Genomic DNA, 18620 nt, shown 5'->3' with positions numbered 1-18620 from the left:
ATTACACATGCTGACTTTGACTCAGATCATCTTCCTGTAACATTCAGACTTTCCAACGAAGCTATAATTAATCCAATTAGTTCTATATTCAACTATCATAGAGCTAATCTCACATCGAACATCATGTGGATCATGAAACTATTTTAGAAAATTCAGCGGACATCGACACAGCAATTGATAATTTGAATCATTACATTATCGAAGCTAAAAATATTTCAGTTCCCAAAGCTCAAACTAAATTAAATTCTCCTATCATCGATGACAATCTTCAACTGCTCATTCGGTTGAATAATGTTTGTCGACGACAATATAAACGTTCTCGTGATCCTGCTATGAAAAACATAGTTAAGGATTTACAAAATAGAAATTAAACATAGATTTACATTTTTGCGGAATGAAAATTTCGCTAAAGAAGTTGAACATATTAAACCGTATTCTAAATCTCTCTGGAAACTTTCTAAGGTTCTTAGGAAACCTCAGAAACCAATTCCTATTGAAAATGAAGTCTCACTGAAATATGATCATATTTCAACTCAAGTGTTTTTACCAAATGACATTATTGAGACGAATTTTGAGGAAATTAAGTCAATCATTAGGAAACTTAGAAACATGAAGGCTCCTGGTAATGATGGAATTTATAATATTCTTATAGAAAATCTAAAAAATACAAATGATAGTTAGTTCAATGTTTAGGTTATAAAGAAACACTGCTGTCAGCTTGTTTTAACCAGTATAACATAAAAAACATGTTCGTGCTCTTGTCGCAACACAGTTGGGTTAAGTGGTATCGAAACTAGTTATGGGTGGCTACTAATGAAGTCAAATAAACTTATTTTCAACTAGTAGCTAGAAGCATTGTTGTGATTAAAGATATGTTTGGATTAAGTAACGATAGCTTATAAATTATATTTAATTCAATATGACACAAAGATGTTATTATTGGAAACCTAAATAACTATTTCGTAACTAGTTATGTTATGATGAAACATTGCTGTCACCATGTTTTAACCAGTATAACATACAAAAAACATACTCGTGCTCTTGTTGCAACATAGTTTGGACTTTGTCGTATCAGAACTAGTTGCGGATTGCTACTTGGGAAAGTGTAATAAATACATTAAATGTTTATATTCTCTTATAAACTCTAAGCTCTGCAAAAAAAAACAAATTATTAATTTATAAACAAATTTTCAGACCAGCCATGCTTTATGCAGTACCAATTTGGTCAAGTTGTTGTTCCACCAGGAAGCAAACGCTTCAAAGGATTCAGAATAAAATTCTGAAAATGATTTTGAAGCGTCCTCCCTGCTCCCTGGTTTAGTACAAATGAGTTACACAGACTCACAAATATAGAACCATTAGATGTAATGTCACATAATATTATAAGCAAATTCCGACAAAAATCGATGCAATCTTCAATTGAATCGATTCGCTCTCTGTATTAGATAGTAAGTTAGTATATAAGTTCCTTTTCCCCATTACACTATACAAGTAGGTTTAGAATTTTCCCTATACAAAAATCTCAGAATTGCGGAAGCAAATGATGTCCTCATGGTAATAACCAAATCATGTATATAATAGGGCTGAAAAGTTACCACTTGTGGCTGAACACCCAATTTAAATCTTAATCATTAAATTCTAACTCATATTCCAATAAATAGTTAGTAAAAATAAATTTAAAAAAAAACTAGGGATGGTCGCTCAAACTCAAGCTCAAGTAAAACCAAATTTTCCGTATATAGAATTTTCCATCGAAACAGAGAGGTGAATAAAAAGATTCCATCACTGACCTTGCGAGTCATGTCTTGTCGGCCTTGCGCTCCTGTTTCTCACTGACAACATGACCATGACGAGTAATTTATCTCACCGGAACAGACAGTATCGCCTACGGAGTCTTTCTTCGAAGCGTATAAGATTTGTTTCTTTGTTGCATCCATCCGGTTACTTGACCACCACCACCACCACCAACAACAACAACCAGTTATTATCGCCAAGTATCATCTCCATACGCAATAGTTGTGTTTATGTCTGATGGAAATCGTTCTCAGGAAACGCTCCAGGAAACTTTCAACGGGGTGCGCCATGCAGTAAACAAACAACAAATCATTCCTACAGTAGAAAATTATATTCGCCTGCTGTTTGACCAGTGCCAACGAAAACAAAGCTCACCCGTCCGTTTAGCATCGTTGGAAACCAAGCAGTAGCCGGATAAAATCAAAATCAACAGCAAAATTCTGTTACCTTTGGTGACATGAAATAAAATTCCATAATCCTGTTCAAAACTTTAAATGTACGAATGAGGAGAAATCCTTAGCTTTCTAAGAACATGCAAGTTATCATTAGAAGCCTTCTATCACGTGTAGGCTCCAGCAGCTCTTCAGATAATGGGTCAAGCATCGGAATTTCATTTCATTTCGCATTCGGAAGTCTTCAGCAACTCAACAAAAATCAATACGGAATGCGCAAAAAATCGGTGCGGTAGAAGACGAGAAAGGAACTTGATTGCGTTAATTGCTCTCCATCACGAGCGCTGTGATTTCTTCGTTGCTCAAGGTCCCTCCTACCCTGCCATTGATGATGGTCGTGTGACCAAAGTATTTTGAGGTGTTAATTTTCTCCATCCATTCCATCGAACGGTGAGCTTCGAACAGTTGCACTTTTGTGGATGTGAATCTATAGAATGGCAATCGATTTTGGGACTCGATTGGGGGACTGCCTTGTCCCTGGCACTGACCGACTGGCTCACATTAATCAAACTAATGCGGTTACCGGATCGTTTGATAGCCCGTGTGACAAGTGCCGTTATAAATACGTCGTACTCAAATGCATATGAATAACTGTTGATGACGCCTGTTCGAAATAAGGTTGATCATATTAAGAAATATTGATATACAATGGATTACTCGTTCTCTAATAAAAATGTGAATTAATTGAAGTTTGTATATCGGCTAGTTAAGCCACCCAAAAAAATTGAAACGGAAACAAGAGCTTTTGAGATGAAATTTATTCGCAAACTAACATGAATTCGGGAAAAATTCTATATTTTCCCCATTTTTGCCTTTCTCATATAGAAAGGTTATGCAATCACTGTGAAAACCGACGTTTGAACCGAGGCCCGGAGGGCCGAGTGTCATATACCATTCGACTCAGTTCGTCGAGTACGCAAAATGTCTGTGTGTGTGTGTGTGTGTGTGTGTGTGTGTGTGTGTGTGTGTGTGTGTGTGTGTGTGTGTGTGTGTGTGTGTGTGTGTGTGTGTGTGTGTGTGTGTGTCTTTGTGTATGTAACGTTTTTTGCACTAACTTTATGGGGTAAAATGTGCAAAAAATGAAAATATGTGTTCTAACTTTTCTCATAGATGGCGCGACCGATTTTCACAAACTTAGGTTCAAATGAAAGGTCCTGTGGTTCCATACGTAATTCCTGAATTTCATCCGGATCCGGAAATATAGGGTAAAGTGTGTTAACCGTAAAAAGTTTTCTAAATCGACCTCAAATCTTTTCCAATTGATAGTTTTTATCAGTAGACGGTCAAACAAATCTATTTCGATTATTCTTTTAAGAATCGAAGAAAAATAATTTTGAAGAATACCACAGTATTATATATGATAGTTTGATTGATATGAGAAAGGCATCTTTACACCACTAGGTGGATTAAAACAGGTTTTGTCAAATTGAATACAATTCTATTAAATGGAAAACCATCGCCTTCGTGAAAAGTAATTGTCTTGATATTCGGACCGACACTTTGATTTGTTTGTTCTACGGACGAGTTTCCTTTGGATGGTCGTGCTGGTGTCTACTGTCGTGAAATTGGATTAGAACATTCTCATTCACTAGATAGGTACTGTGCTGTGTTCCAAGGAAAACTCTACGCGATTTGTGCGGGGTATAATTGACAGTTCTGCAGAGAATATGTTATAAAGGAAATCATTTTTGTTTCGGTTCTCTCATAGGATGTATCCAAACATTCCAGCTATTGGTGAAACTAGCAAACATGCGCTTGTTCGAAAGCATTTTTACCAGATTCAAATCTGGAAATTTCGAACAATCTGTACCATTTTTCCAAGCATCATTGCAGTATTCTGGTCACAGCTCTGATTGGACACTGTAAACTCAACTAAAGCTTGCTTCATTTAGAATATGCTCATATTGTGGCGCTCCTGTTGGACGGATTTGGAAGTTCTTGGCGCTCACGAGTCGGGAATTTAATGCACAGTTATATAGAAAATCCATTGTGGTCTGCATCTAAACTAGCTAAACAGCTGAAATTGCCTAGAAATTTGAATTTAAATTTGTTTTTGCCGACAAATTTGCAAGAAAATTTATGATTTGGCAGGGCATTGGCAGCTCTGGCAAAAAAAACGAAAGCTTTCGTTACAAATAGGACAATGACATATACCAAAAAGAGTTTCTCCAAAAACGAATTTTGTCGTTCATTCAATCCCACGACCATCCCGTAATGTTTTGGCCAGATTTGACAAGCTGTCATTACAGCAAAGTCGTTCAAGAATGGTATGCAGAGAAAGGGGTCCAGTTTGTTCCGAAAAACCTTAACTTACCCAACTGCCCCCAGTTCCACCCTATTGAGCCCAGTTCCACTGGGCAATCACGAAGAGGAGACTCAAGGCAAAGGGAAAGATTGTCAAAGACATCAATCAAATGACGACCTGGTGGAATAAGATAGCTAAAACGATAGACGAATAAGGTGTGCGCCGCCTAATGAGCCATGTTACAGGAAAAAATCGAGAATTCCTTCGAAACCGTGACGAATAATTTTATCATATGTGTCAAATAATCTCACTAGGTTTTCTCGGAGATGGCTGAACCTATTTTGACAAACTTAGATTCAAATGAAAGGTCTTCCGGTCCCATACGGAATTCCTAAATTTCATCCGGATCCGACTTCCTCTTCCGGAATTATAGGGTAAAGTGTGTTCAATATTGTACACCGTCACTTGAACCGGCGAAACAAAAACCGTACAAATTTTTCTAAACTGGTCTCAAAACTACACAAATCGATCGTCATTATCAGTAGACAACTAAACAAACCGATTCCGGCTATCCTGGTTCTTGGTATCCGTTTCCGGAAGTATCGGAAATAGTGGTCATATATACCAAAATAGTTCTCACTCACTTTTCTCAGCGATGGTTTGACCGATTTCCACAAACTTAGATTCAAATGAAAGGTCTTCCGGTCCCATACGGAATTCCTGAAATTCATCCGGATCCAACTTCCGGTTCAGAGGTTCTAGGATAAAGTGTGTTCAATATTGTACACCGTCACTTAAAATATTTTCGGATGCAACAAACATTTAAATCGTAATTTAGAGTGCATACTAGAAGAGTTTGTGTGTCATGTTAGTTGATGGCCGTACGAACCGACTTTGATTATACCGGCACTCGGGTTCCGGTTCCGGAAGTGTATATAATAGTGAACCCATTTAGTTTTCTTAAGGATGACTTACGCAATCAAAGAACTGTTTTATTCTGTATGTTATGCATAAACAATCTCTTGGTTTCTTTCAAAAATCGAAGAGAAAAATTTTAAATAGAATACCACAATATTATATGTACATGAGAAAGGCATCATTACACCACTAGGTCGATTAAAACAGGTTTTTCTTCAAGATTCAACGAATAGTTTTTTTTAAGGATCCCTTATGTGAATATTTATGAAAGAGTGAATATTTTGTTTATCTCTACCATGATTTTGGATGTAAATTCGCATGGGGCCAAAAAAACGGATCAGGGTCACTTCGCCGAATGCCATTTCGCCGAAAGCCATTTCGCCGAAAGGGTCATTTCGCCGAATTCTGAAATCGTCTTGAAATCGTAATTAGAATTGATTTAAATTAAAGACAAACGAAAGATGATAGCGTTCACTCCCGTTTTGTTAACTTACCATTGTTTGATTGATTGTTGTACTCTTGAATAAAGATTAATTCATGCACCTCAGAAAGTAGTACCCAAGAAAACTTGTTGACTATTAGCTAGTAAGCATCAAAGCAATTGCATAGGTGTATCTACCAGGCAAATGTTGGTGGTATTTTCCGTTTATTAAAAGAAAATGAAAAAATACTAATGCGGCTACGCCACATTGTTTTAGTTCATGTGCTGTCCGACCTCGCTACCGCTCGTTCGGACCTAACTAAAGCAAAGAAACCTAGCTTTGAGTAGACCGGGCAAACGAGGCGGTTACAGGTTTGTATGCAAGAGGCCGCCGCTTCCGACGGCGGGTCGGCGGCCGACTCAGCTGGCGTCGGCTCGGCGGCTTTGTGCCTAAACATCTTGGCTTCGGTTATGTGGCTACGCCACATCAGTTATACAGGAGACATAACATGCAGAAGATATGACCCTCACGGCAAAATTACTCTTTCGGCAAAATGACCCTTTCGGCGAGATGACCCTTTCGGCGAGATGACCCTTTCGGCGAAATGATCTATTCGGCGAAATGGCATTCGGCGAAACGACTTTCGGCGAAATGGCTTTCGGCGATATGACCCGCTCCCAAAAAAAACAACGTGATCGCTAACCTGTTTGAACGCCACCATTCCCTTGATTGGAAAGCATACTCATCCCATTAAGATTTATTATGGAAATACAATAACCGGATCTAACGCGGTAACTTTTGATTGTCGTAATTGGAGTGAAAGTGATATTTGGTACGGTCGATAATTGAACAACCATTCAGTTCAACACTAAACAATGGACACCGACAAAAAGATTGTGGATTCGACCTAATGAAATCGGTATCGTTTACACACATGCCAAATTTTGTCAGTCAAATAAACAATCTAATCGCTATTTTTGGTACAGGATTTGATGACGATAAATTCAGTAGAGTGAATGATCGTGTTTTTGGTCTGATTATGCAGCTCAGACATTTCGTGTTAAGCTTTTAAATCATCCAGAACCACGAATGTCTTGATAGATCATATGTTTGTTGTTTAAATTTGACTGTCAGATGCGAGAATGCAGTTGCCTGTTTTATCACTCAATTGGCCAAAAATAAACTCACCTACCATGATGTTGGCTTTATGCCATTTCCATTATGATAATTTACGCAAATCTGTTTTCAACGAGTTAAGCAACACGAGAAAACAAATCGTCGAAGAAAGAAGGAAAAAAATGGTGATTCAGCCGTAATTGATTTACTACACTATCGAGTTCCGATGCAATAAAGCGACGTTGACGGAACGCGCAAATCCGCTATCGTCATCGCAACAGGAATGACTAAAACAGGGAGGGCTCGAAAATGGAATGCCATTGACTCAAATTTCTTCCGTCACCGACCGACTGCTTTTGTACCCTTGACTCATAGGCGGTACACAAAAGCGAGCCCCAGTGGTGGCAGGCTACTGTTACCACCCACGTCGCGTCCTGATGTGGAATGTTTGGCGAAAAGGGTTTTCAGCAGAAGGATGACGTGAAATTTTAAACCCGTTTCGATTTTACGCCGGCCTCGCCACTTCGCTGTTGGTCCAGATTTCAACTGTTCAGTTGACTGTTCAATTTGGGTCTAGGTGAACGTTACTTCGCCAAGGGGAATTTAACCCCGGTGCATGTTATGGTGATTAGTTGTTCATTGTGAAACGTTGGGAAATTTGTTCAGTTCTACATGCTATGTAATTTTAAACAGACAAAGTTTTTTATAATAAATATAATTATTTCTCCGTTTACTTCCAGTGAACCCGAACCACCCAATTCGATGATTATGCTGCACGACATCACCGACAAGCCGTCGGGCTGGATCCAGCTGGTTAAGTCACTGATTCGAGTTGTCCCGTTGGAGCATCCGATGGGCCCGAGTGTTATCACGCTGCTCCTAGACGACAGTCCACTGCCAACGAAAGATTCTGTACTAGAGGTGAATTGCCTTCAGATTTAACTATTTCCCTGTGTGTGTGTGTGTGTGTGCGTTCCAATCCATGTGTTGTTAGCTTATGCTCGTTTCATAGCCCTCATAAATATAGATGCCTAGCGTCTACACGAGATCGTTGATAATAGCTTACGATATAGTCACCTCCTGATCAACGACCGTCAAGCGAGCGCGACCTTGGCGATACCAGTATTTCGTATTTCCCGCTACAGGAAAGTAGCAAGCGGAACGGAAGGCTTCTAGCGCCGCATATCCGCGCAATCACTAATCCGACAGAATGGCACCATGTCGGCTTACTGTGTTGGTGTTTTGGTTGCACATGTATGTAAGCTAGAGATGGGCAAAACCTTAACTTAACCTTAGAACTTAACAGTTCTACCAATAATCATTCTCTTGTGAGCACTTTTTCAAAAATCGCGAATGTATGCAACTTTTACCATATTTCCAAAATCTTCCAACCTTCTCTCAAGAAATTCGATTACATTCATTTTTATTGAAAATAATAGAGAACTATCATGCTTCAATAAGGTACTCCTGTTACTCTAATTCTTGTAGAAGAACTATTTTTTCTGAACCGTTCGCGAAGAGGGGCAATCCTCTCTAGATGTAACGCCGCACACTTCATCAGCGAAAAAAAAAAGATGTCCGGTGTTGTCGGACAATGGCGTCAAGAAACAGATAAACAAGCGTATCAAAAATCTACCCTACTGGGTCATAAAATTATCAACACTTCCAGGTAGCCGACATGATAACCCATTCAATCCGACGCACACCGAAGCGAGAACGGAATCTTTGCGTAATTCTAGGCTGCCTGGCAGAGAAACTAGCTGGCCCCAGTAGCATAGCAGTGCTTTCGGATATTACACTTGGCTATCTGCTGGGTAATTTGGTAAGCATTATAACCCGTCAACGATGGATTACCGAAACTAATTAGTGTGCATCTTAACCGCAGGACGAAGGTATCCAGCCGGACGTTATGTTGTTTTCACTGATAGCATTGGAGAAATTTGCTCAAACAAGCGAAAACAAAGCCACCATCAAGGTCAGTATGATTACCTCTATTCTTGACATAACTCCAACTAAACATTTCTCTTGTTGTTGGTTTTCCAGCGGAAATTGGCTCTCTACCCGGAAAACCCTTTGATACGACTTGAAAGACATAACGAGAGCAAAGTGTTTATCCTCCGACAAGTTGGATTCTGTGCTCGCTGGTGCTTGGACAACTATTGTGAGTACTTTACTATTCGTTATCAACGGTGTCAACGGTGCCAGGCCTCAACAACAATATTTACCGAAACTGATAATCACTGGCCGCTGGTAGCAGTTCGTTATCAAACAGTAAATAAATACCGGGCTACGGGGTCTATTTTTGTTGTGCATAAGCGCTACTTTAACCACATACAATTATTCAAGATTTTCACTGAATTACAATCGCCACATCATCTACAATGTCTCCGGTTTGGATGAAACTTTGCACTCGTTTTCAGTATGGCAAACTATTTGGGTACTGAAAGACCTATTCAACCCAGGGCTGTTTTTTGAACAGGGGGATGAATATTTTCATGCATTTTCTCGCTGTAGCTTAAAAACCGCAGATTGCACAACAATGTCCAAGAAGAAGTAGAAAATCAATCAGACGCTCTCACAAAATACTTTGAAAAAAGTGATGCTTTTTTAATAATTAAAAAACTAAATAAATCCACCTAGCAGTGAGATGATCCTTTTTGTCAACTTTTATCAATCCACATGTGTTTTTTTTGCTTGGATATTCTTCGGTGTTTTAGTTCTCATGACATTATTTTAATTATCGTCGTTTTAAACGGCAAATTAAGATTCTAATCACTCGTTACTCTCTAATGTCGAAACTGCAAATCGTATCGAATCTCAATCTTAACGTGTGACAATCGATTGAACATTCCATAAGATGTCGAAGTAAGTTCCACTTTAGAGTTTTTCGTCATTATTTATGGTTCTTCCAGAGCCGGTATTCAGGAACTAGCATAACCCAAAATGATTCGAATTGCCATAAATTAATACGCCAAACAATTTACATCTTCTATATCGGTATGAATTTAAAAAAAAACTCATCATCCTGTAATTCCAGAATCAGATAAAATTCACCAATTATGTATGGTACCATAAATCCTTTAATTTGAATTATTGTTTTTGATGTTCGATTTGGGTTTTTGAGAAAATGATTAAGCTTCGAGAAACGATTCGATACTGGAATCGGAATTCTAAAATCGGTGTAGCCGAAATCAGTTAAATTCCTGAGGAGTGTGTAGACATCTTTGAGAAATTGTAGCGAGAATTAAATTTTTGGGTACCTTCCTAATCGAAAACTGAATACCGCTTAAACTGAAATAAATTTATTTGGTAATCGACTATCCAAATCTGCTAACCCGATAAACCTGATTAATTTATGTGAAATTGACATTTTTATACTAATCACCCTGTATCTCCTAAACCGGACGTCGGATCTGACTAAAAAGTAAGATGTTTTATAGCATTTTAAGACCTCTCATTTGAATCATTGATTATTCTTAAATTCCATTTGAATCTTAGATCGGTTCAGCCATCTACGAGAAAAATGAGTTGCATTATTTTAATGTCGTTTCACATATCATCCTGTGGTTCCGCAATCAGAAGTCGGATCCAAACGTAATTCAGGAACCTTATTTAGGAGTATACTACTTTCCATATGAATCTGAGTTTGTAGACAACGGTTTAGCCATCTCCGTGAAAATTGAGTGAAATTATTTGTCACACACGTATTTTCTGATCTCGACGAACTGAGTCGAATAGAATATGAGAGTTATGTTCTTCCAGCATTTATTACTGTGAGTAGTTTAAATCAAAATAATTATGGAATTACTTTCAACTTGAAAATGCTGCCATCATCTAGTTTACATGTCATACTCGAACGATTATGTTGCCAAAAACGAACCGTGCTAAAATCGGTCCGAGGCCAAATGCCATGAAAAAAGATGCTGTACACAGTCTTTTTAGTACTTAGAAACAATTGTATGTATATAAACAAGGTGTTTCATTTGGCTCCGAAACAGCGCTTTATCATCAAACGCGTAAAACTCCTACTACTGGAATAAGACGGAAAGTCGTCTCTCCGTTGAAAATGGACGGATTTTGACAATCAATGGTTTGTTGGATGGCTATTACTTTGCGGAATCTAAGTCCAAAAACATATTCTGTTTTCAAGGTCTGTTGTGACAGATATTGTCAAAAAACTGAAAATTTGGCATACAACTTTGTATAACTCAAAAAGTAAACATCCAATCTCAAAACCATTCAGTAGCGTTCAGGGTGACGGGAAGACCTTTTATTTGCGACTAGTTTGATCAAAATCGGTCCCGCCATCTCTGAGATCTCGACCTCTTTGTTGACAACACACATACAGACACACACACGGACATTTGCTCATTTCGTCGAGCTGAATCGATAGGTATATGACACTTGGCCCTACGGGCCGCGGAAAATTTTTCTAGAGTTTGAGTGAATTCTTTTCCTATTTTTATATTTATAAAAAAAAGGTAAAAATTAAAACTCGTATCTTAAACTTTTTTTTCGTGCAATATTTTTATCTTAAATCTTTCATTGAACACAACATATGACGTTAATTTTACTACAGCCTTTAAGAAAAAGAAGTAGTTCTAGCTGAAACAATTTGAAGGTATTTGCAAAACATTTACGTTTTCAATGAAAAATAGTCATTTGAATATGAAATTCAAAGAACTCACATTTTGGCTGAAGTGCGTTGTTTTAAAAAAATACAGAAACAGACACCTTCTTAAATTTTGATGAAAGTTTCTAGAAATGAAAACTTTGTCACACAAAGCCTCCAATTTTTGTTTTTCTCTATAGAAAAGCAATAGAATGGCTGGAAAATCGACTGTCGAGCAGGACCTTGGAGACTCAGTTCGACGAGATAAGAAAATGTCTGTATGTATATGCACCTTTCAATGAACTTTTTTCGCGCCTATTTTTTTCGAAAATGGCTGAACCGATTTCGACAAACTTAGGCTGGTTTTGAAGCTATTCCCGCATAGCGTTTTGGCTACCTGAGCAGCCATGGCCACCAGACGGTTACCAAAATTGATTCAGTGACGGTTGTCAAATCCAATTTGACAAAACAAAGTCGCCTGTATCTAAGTTAGCCGAGCGTTTTCATCTTCTCACCTTCGCTGAAAATGTCAAAGATTTCAATGTGGAAAAATTCTGGTGGATACGGTCGTATCGTTTGAGTTGTATATCTGGCAGCGGTGAGGCAGTCGGTCACCAGAATGTCTGCCAGCCATATTTTTCCAGCTGCCAGGGTTTAGTCAGCCATCTGGCAGCCATGCGAATGCGGTTTGTTGAACCAATGATCAAGTTCGAAGGTCAAATGACTGTCACTTCTGTTTCCGGAGATGTATTAGTATAAGAGACGTAATTGACGAATGAATGGCTGAACGAATTTTAACAAACTTAGGTTCGTTTGAAAGCTACTTTTGGGCCATTGATCAAGATAAAATGGTTGTGATTTCTAGTTCCGGAGATATCATGGTTTAAATGACGTAACCAACTAAACGCGCTTTTATCTTCGCTAAATTTTCTCTGAGATGACTGAACCGATATCAACAAAGTTAGGCTCATTTGTAAATTACTATCGGTTCATTAAACAGGCTTAAAGTTCAAATGGCTGCTGTCACTTACAGTTCCGGTGATATGATGGCATAAGTGACGTAAAATCAAAACTCATTACCGCTCAATTTTCTTGTACATGGATTAACCGATATCAATAGTTTTAGGCTCGTTCGAAACTAAAATTGGGCTGTGGGTCAATTTCGATTTGAAGTTCATGTGGCTGACATTTCAAATTTCGGAAATATAATCGTGCAAATGAGGTATTCGCCAAAACATTTTTTTTCTATCCGTATGATTATTTCAGATAGTGACCTATGATAAATGTATTATTGCTGATACGCAAAATCTGAGTAATATTACCGAATATGTAACATGAACGCTGAAGCATGCTTTTGTGAACTACCCGATTTAATTTGAATAAATTGGTGTCGAACATGAGACCAAATTACTGTCTGAAATTATCTCAATAAAAAGGCAAAAAATGTTTTAATGAGACTGTGTCGATTAAAGAGAAACGGTTTATCACACCATTCAGTAGATTGGGAATAGGCTTTTTAAATGGTTATAGTGACGAATCCTACAAAAAAAAAACACTTTTCAATCCGCCTAGTGGTGTAATGATGCCTTTCTCATATCATTTATATTTTCAAAAATATCACTAGAAGATTCTGTGAAGAATTTTTTTTTCAAACTTGAATAAAATCAAAAACTTGCTTTGGGTTTAAACAGTTATGTCAAGTATTAAAAGTTTTTCTTTATTTTGCATCGTCGCAATAACGGTTTGAAATTTTAACACACACTTTACCCTATAATTCCGGAACCGGATGTTGCTCCCCGATGAAATTCAACAACAACCTATGAGTGGGGATGTCGGATTTTTCGAATTATTCGATTATCCAATAATCGAGTATATTTATCGTATACTTATCGATTAAATTTTAATCGATTATTTGGGTTATTAATCGATTACTCGATTAATTATTTGATTATTGATATTGAATTTTTCAAATTATTCGATTAGTTTAATAATCGAGTATTTGTTTCGAACTAATCGCTTAAATATTACTCGATTATCTGGATTATTAATCGATTACTCGACTACAGAACTATAAAACCATTCATTTGAGCCTAAGTTTGTGAAAATCGATCAAATCATCTCTGAAAAAATTGAGTTTCGTATTACAATTTCTGATCACTATTTCCGGTACTTTTGGAACCGGGAACTGCACACCGGCATAGCCGAACTCGGTTCGTTTAGTAAGTAACTAATATAGCCTGCAAATTAAATCTGATTTGAGCCAAATCTAGTAGAATTTTACCGTTTTTTGCATCGTCGCACTAAATGGCGGTGTACAATTTTAAGCACACTTTACCCTATAATTCAGGAACTTTCACTAGCCAATTTTCCAACTGATTGCATAAACTTTCTATATGAGAAAGGCAAAAAGTATACTTTTATAGAATAGAATCGTTATCATGATTTTGTGATAATACTAACAAGTGGGTACAAATTAAACAAAAGAGAATATCAAGGATGGTAAGCACATCAAATGGTCCCATCTGCTAATGGCAGTTTATCTGTATTAACGTTTCTTGTAATTATTTTAGCGTAATTCTTTACGTTTCCTAAAATTTTTTCTGATAAGATGGAAAGATGATGACCTTTTTCTAATGTAAGATAATAAAAAAGGAATGATTGCCAATTACAATATAATAAACGCTTTCTCTTAACAAAAAGTATCTGTCATATTCAGATTCGACTTAATGAATTTTCCATTTAGTTGAGCTTCAATTTTTTATCATTTTTATATGCAGAATTTCGAACCCGCGATACAGGTTTTTTCTCCTGAAAAATATGGATTTGAAATTGGCAACCCTGCACGTCATACGAAAATGAATAAGGGTGGTGGTGTTCTCTTCTTCCGTACCAGCACGTACCGATGCGATACTGTTTTGCATCGTCATTTTGTATGACGCTTTGAAAGTTTGGACACTCATCGCCATATAATTTCTGAGCCGGAAGTCGGATCTGGATGAAATCGCACAGTATCTTTTAACACAATAAGAGCTTCAATGTTTGTGAAAATCGGTTTAACCGTTGCTGAAAAATCGAAGTGAGTTCCGTTTTTGAAACTTTTCTTCACTATTATCACTACTTTTCGGGGACTTTCTAAAGAATCTCAAGACCTTTTATTTGCATCTTAGTTTGTGAAAATCGGGCAAGAAATTTGCACATTTGTACATATTACCGTGTAATTTCGGAACCGAAGGTCGGATAAAAATGAAATTCAATAGCAAGCTATGGGACCACATGACCATTCGTTTGTATCTAAGTTTGTGAAAATCGGTTCAGCCATCTCTGATAAAAGTAAGTGATAATTTTGTACATATTTTTGTGCATATCAAATTGTAATTCCGGAACCGGAAGTCGGATCGGGACTAAATTCAATAGCAGTCTATGGGACCATGAGACCTTTCATTTGAATCTGAGTTTGTGAAAATCGGTTCAGCCATCTCTGAGACATTTAGTGACATCGTTTGTCACATACACACATACATACGAGATTTACATACATTTTGCGATCTCGACGAACTGAGTTGAATGGTGTATGACACTCGGCCCTCCGAAAAATACAGTCTGGTGCTGTGTGGAATTTACCAATAGAGAATCGCAAGTTGACAATTATCGCAGAAAATCGAATCGATGATTCGACTTGATGATTCTCATACTAGGTTGCAATATTTCAAAAGCAGCATTCACATACATTTTCATAGACACAACTTATACAAAGGTTCTATGCACATAGTTAGAATAAGCGGCAATAGTAAAATGATTCTATCGCAATTATCAACTGCCCATATAGAATCGGATCGCGAAACGATAATAAGCGACCGTTTCTTGCTTCAGAGAGAATTCCCACAGCAGCGTGTTTACTCGTGATGCTCAGACAGGTCATCCAGAGAAATTCGCTCTCGCACTGGTGTCCATTCTATGTTAAATTAACCGTACCGGTTTTTTGTTGTTGCGATTATATCCGTCTCTCTTTGATGACACTGATTGAATCGTGTGAAAAGTTGCTAGAGAGCGTTCTTTGATACGATAAAAGCCATCCTTGAATCCATCAACAATTGACTGAGTTTTTTTCGTTCGAAATTATGACAGAAAAAGGTTACGCGGCAAGTTTCGCATTTTTCAATTGACCCCTATCTCCGTATATTAAAGAGTAAGGCATTTTCAACCTTTCAATACGGCTTGAAAAAAACTTCTTTAAATTTGGTAACGAACTCCGATAAAAAGTAAAGCAGATATCAAACATGTTGAATAAAACGAAAATTTCTTCAGAAGTTATATTGTTTAGTTTTAGAAGTATTCGTGTACTTTGTTAGGACTAATCAACAATACTAGCAGTCTACTGGAACCGGATCATAGTTTCATAATTTTTTTTTTTTGAAAAGCCAGTGCTTTTGGAGTCACTTTTTCAACCTTTCAATACTTTTCAATCCGATCTCAACGCTATCCGATTGTTCTCATTTCAGTCCTCATCGACGGTCGCAAGTACTCGTACGAGACAACAGACATGAGCAACGTAAACGTGATGCTAAACACGCGGGACGTGAGCGAGTACCTGAAGATTTCACCGGACGGATTGGAAGCACGCTGCGATGCGTACTCGTTCGAAAGTGTTCGCTGTACGTTCCAGATCAATTCCGGCTGCTGGTATTACGAGGTCCTGATAATCACCCCGGGAGTAATGCAGATCGGTTGGGCTACCAAGGACTCGAATTTCCTCAGCCATGAAGGTTACGGTATAGGCGATGATGCCTACTCGATAGCGTTCGACGGATGTCGGAAGCTAATATGGCACAATGCTCGTTCGATGCCGCATGATCTGCACATATGGAGAGGTGGTTCTATTCTGGGTTGTTTGCTGGATCTAGACGCACGAGAGGTGATATTTAGCTTAGACGGTGTGGAGGGTGGTATACTGAAACAAGTGTTCGGTAGTGCGAGAGACGGGTTCTTTGCGGCAGCTTCATTTATGTCGTTCCAGCAGTGCCGATTCAATTTTGGGTCGACACCTTTTGTATACCCGCCGAAAAATCGACAGTTCATGAGTTTTAACGATCACGCACAGATGAAGGATCAAGATAAGGTGGGTTTGAATAGTTTTTAACGGTTATATCTGTGATATGACAGCAATATCTATGTTACAGATCGTTCTCCCACGACATCTTTTCCTCGAGCAGCTGCGAAAGCTAAGCGTTCGCGAAGACTCCTGCACACTTTGTTTCGACATGAAGGCATCGATTCGGATAGAGCCATGCAAACATCGTGGTTTCTGCACAAACTGTGCCGCACAGCTGCAGTTTTGTCCCATGTGCCGAGCAGAAATCGTCAGTACCGTACAGGAAGTGACACTAGATAGCCCCGTGTCGGAAGATGCCGAAGCTGCGACTTGATAGCAGCCTGTACCGAACGAAGAATGAATGAGTTGTGGATGTGCGCATATACGAGCAAAGTCGAATACCTTTTGAATTTCAAAAAAGTTTACAGAACACAGAAGAAAAAAGAGTTTGTGATAGTATAAATATTAAACAATAGCTGTTTCTTGATTTAGTCATACTACTGAAGGAACGAAACAAAATAAATCTGAGCTACAAGTTTGCCATTTAGTTATCCAGGATTGATAAATTTCGGTACCAATGATTGACACGTACTTAAAATGAAGTGAGCAAAAAGTATAATGATGGAACCTGATACCAATTGACAAATGCGTCTTCCCACAACGAAGATGAAGACACGGTTATAGCTTTTTAGTGGTTTGAAATGCAGAAAGGTTTAATCTGTTAAAACGTCGTTGTTACTCGTTTTTTGCATTCTTGTCGAGCGTCGTCTAAATAGGGTGTATATATATTTGAATGTTAAAATAGGAACACCTCATTATTTTAATCACTTATCTCCGCATATTGTATATGTATGTATGCATAAAAAGCATACCAAGCGTCTCGTTTCGCTGACGTACACGGTTCAGTTGCTACTAGCATCTGTCATATGATATATTATTATTTCAATCCGATCTACACATGAAAACTATACATACATTGCAAATTGATAGAAATGGAACAACTGCACGGAAACGAAATGACTGATATATTTTTGTACAACCTGTTAACAAAAACGAAATAATAGAATGGATCAGCTAGTTTCTAAAAATGCTAGACAAGCAGTACATTACAATTGAACGAGCGTTTGCGAAAATTGAATAGTATCATAGTGATTTATTTGAAATTAATAGAGTATATAATGCATCGTGTATCCAACGAATATTTAATTTTGGAAGAAAGCCCAATTCGAAAAAAATGATCGTCACCTACGTTGTTTTTTTTTCAGTTGTTTATATGCCGATCAGAGGGCGTATGAACAACTAATCATACTTCTTCTGTCATGGTACGGTCCACTTCTCTTCGAATTTTTTTCACTGATTTTGTATCATCAATCTTGCTTATGTCCGTATCGACAATTCGACGAACACATACTTTCGAACGTATTCGAATAAGTCGTTCTTGTTTTCACTCGATTGCGTAAGAAAGCGATTCATGTACAAAAGAAGTATTTTTTAGTAACGAATGGTATAGAAAAATTAGGTAACGCTCACAATATCAATTTTATTCAAGTCGATGAAAAAAATTTTGAAACAAATTCCGTGATAAATGTGGTACTGGAGGATTCAAAATTTTCCTCACCTTTTGACTCCCCGACCTCGCCACCCTTGAACCTTGAACCAATATACATCATGGTCAATATGCCTTTGAAAGGAAATTGCAGCTGGACCATTACTAATAGAGTATGAGTTTCAACAACAGACGAAAGAAAAAACTCTTCAAACTGAATGCTGACAGGCCGTTATAAAATGACGTGACATATAAACGTTAATATGTAAACGCTTTGGGTAAATCGGACAAAACAAATAAACCTATACAGATATGATTTCTGCGGAGAGACTCTTGCTTGAGCCCATCTGTTCTGTTTGTAACAAGTAAGATATGATTGAAACGGATCCACCGCATCGTTTTGGTTCGTAAACCGGCCTCAGGAGT

At 37.8% G+C, this 18620-nt stretch overlaps 1 protein-coding gene across 1 annotated transcript in view; it reads left to right on the top strand.

Moving 5' to 3' along the window:
- The window catches only part of LOC131430982 (RING finger and SPRY domain-containing protein 1-like), a 35322-nt gene extending 17484 nt beyond the window's left edge, over positions 1-17838 (top strand). The window contains exons 2-7 of the mRNA XM_058596322.1: positions 7688-7868; positions 8617-8769; positions 8833-8922; positions 8991-9108; positions 16059-16675; positions 16737-17838. Coding sequence (XP_058452305.1) covers positions 7688-7868; positions 8617-8769; positions 8833-8922; positions 8991-9108; positions 16059-16675; positions 16737-16982 — 1405 coding nt within the window. The 3' untranslated portion in view covers positions 16983-17838. The remainder of the gene's footprint in view (positions 1-7687; positions 7869-8616; positions 8770-8832; positions 8923-8990; positions 9109-16058; positions 16676-16736) is intronic.
- Positions 17839-18620: the final 782 nt, after the last annotated feature.

The sequence above is a fragment of the Malaya genurostris genome, chromosome 2 (genome assembly GCF_030247185.1).
Source record: "Malaya genurostris strain Urasoe2022 chromosome 2, Malgen_1.1, whole genome shotgun sequence".
NCBI classification, from domain to species: domain Eukaryota; kingdom Metazoa; phylum Arthropoda; class Insecta; order Diptera; family Culicidae; genus Malaya; species Malaya genurostris.
The sequence above is the reverse complement of the archived record's forward strand: the minus strand, read 5'-3'. Positions and strand labels throughout refer to the sequence as shown.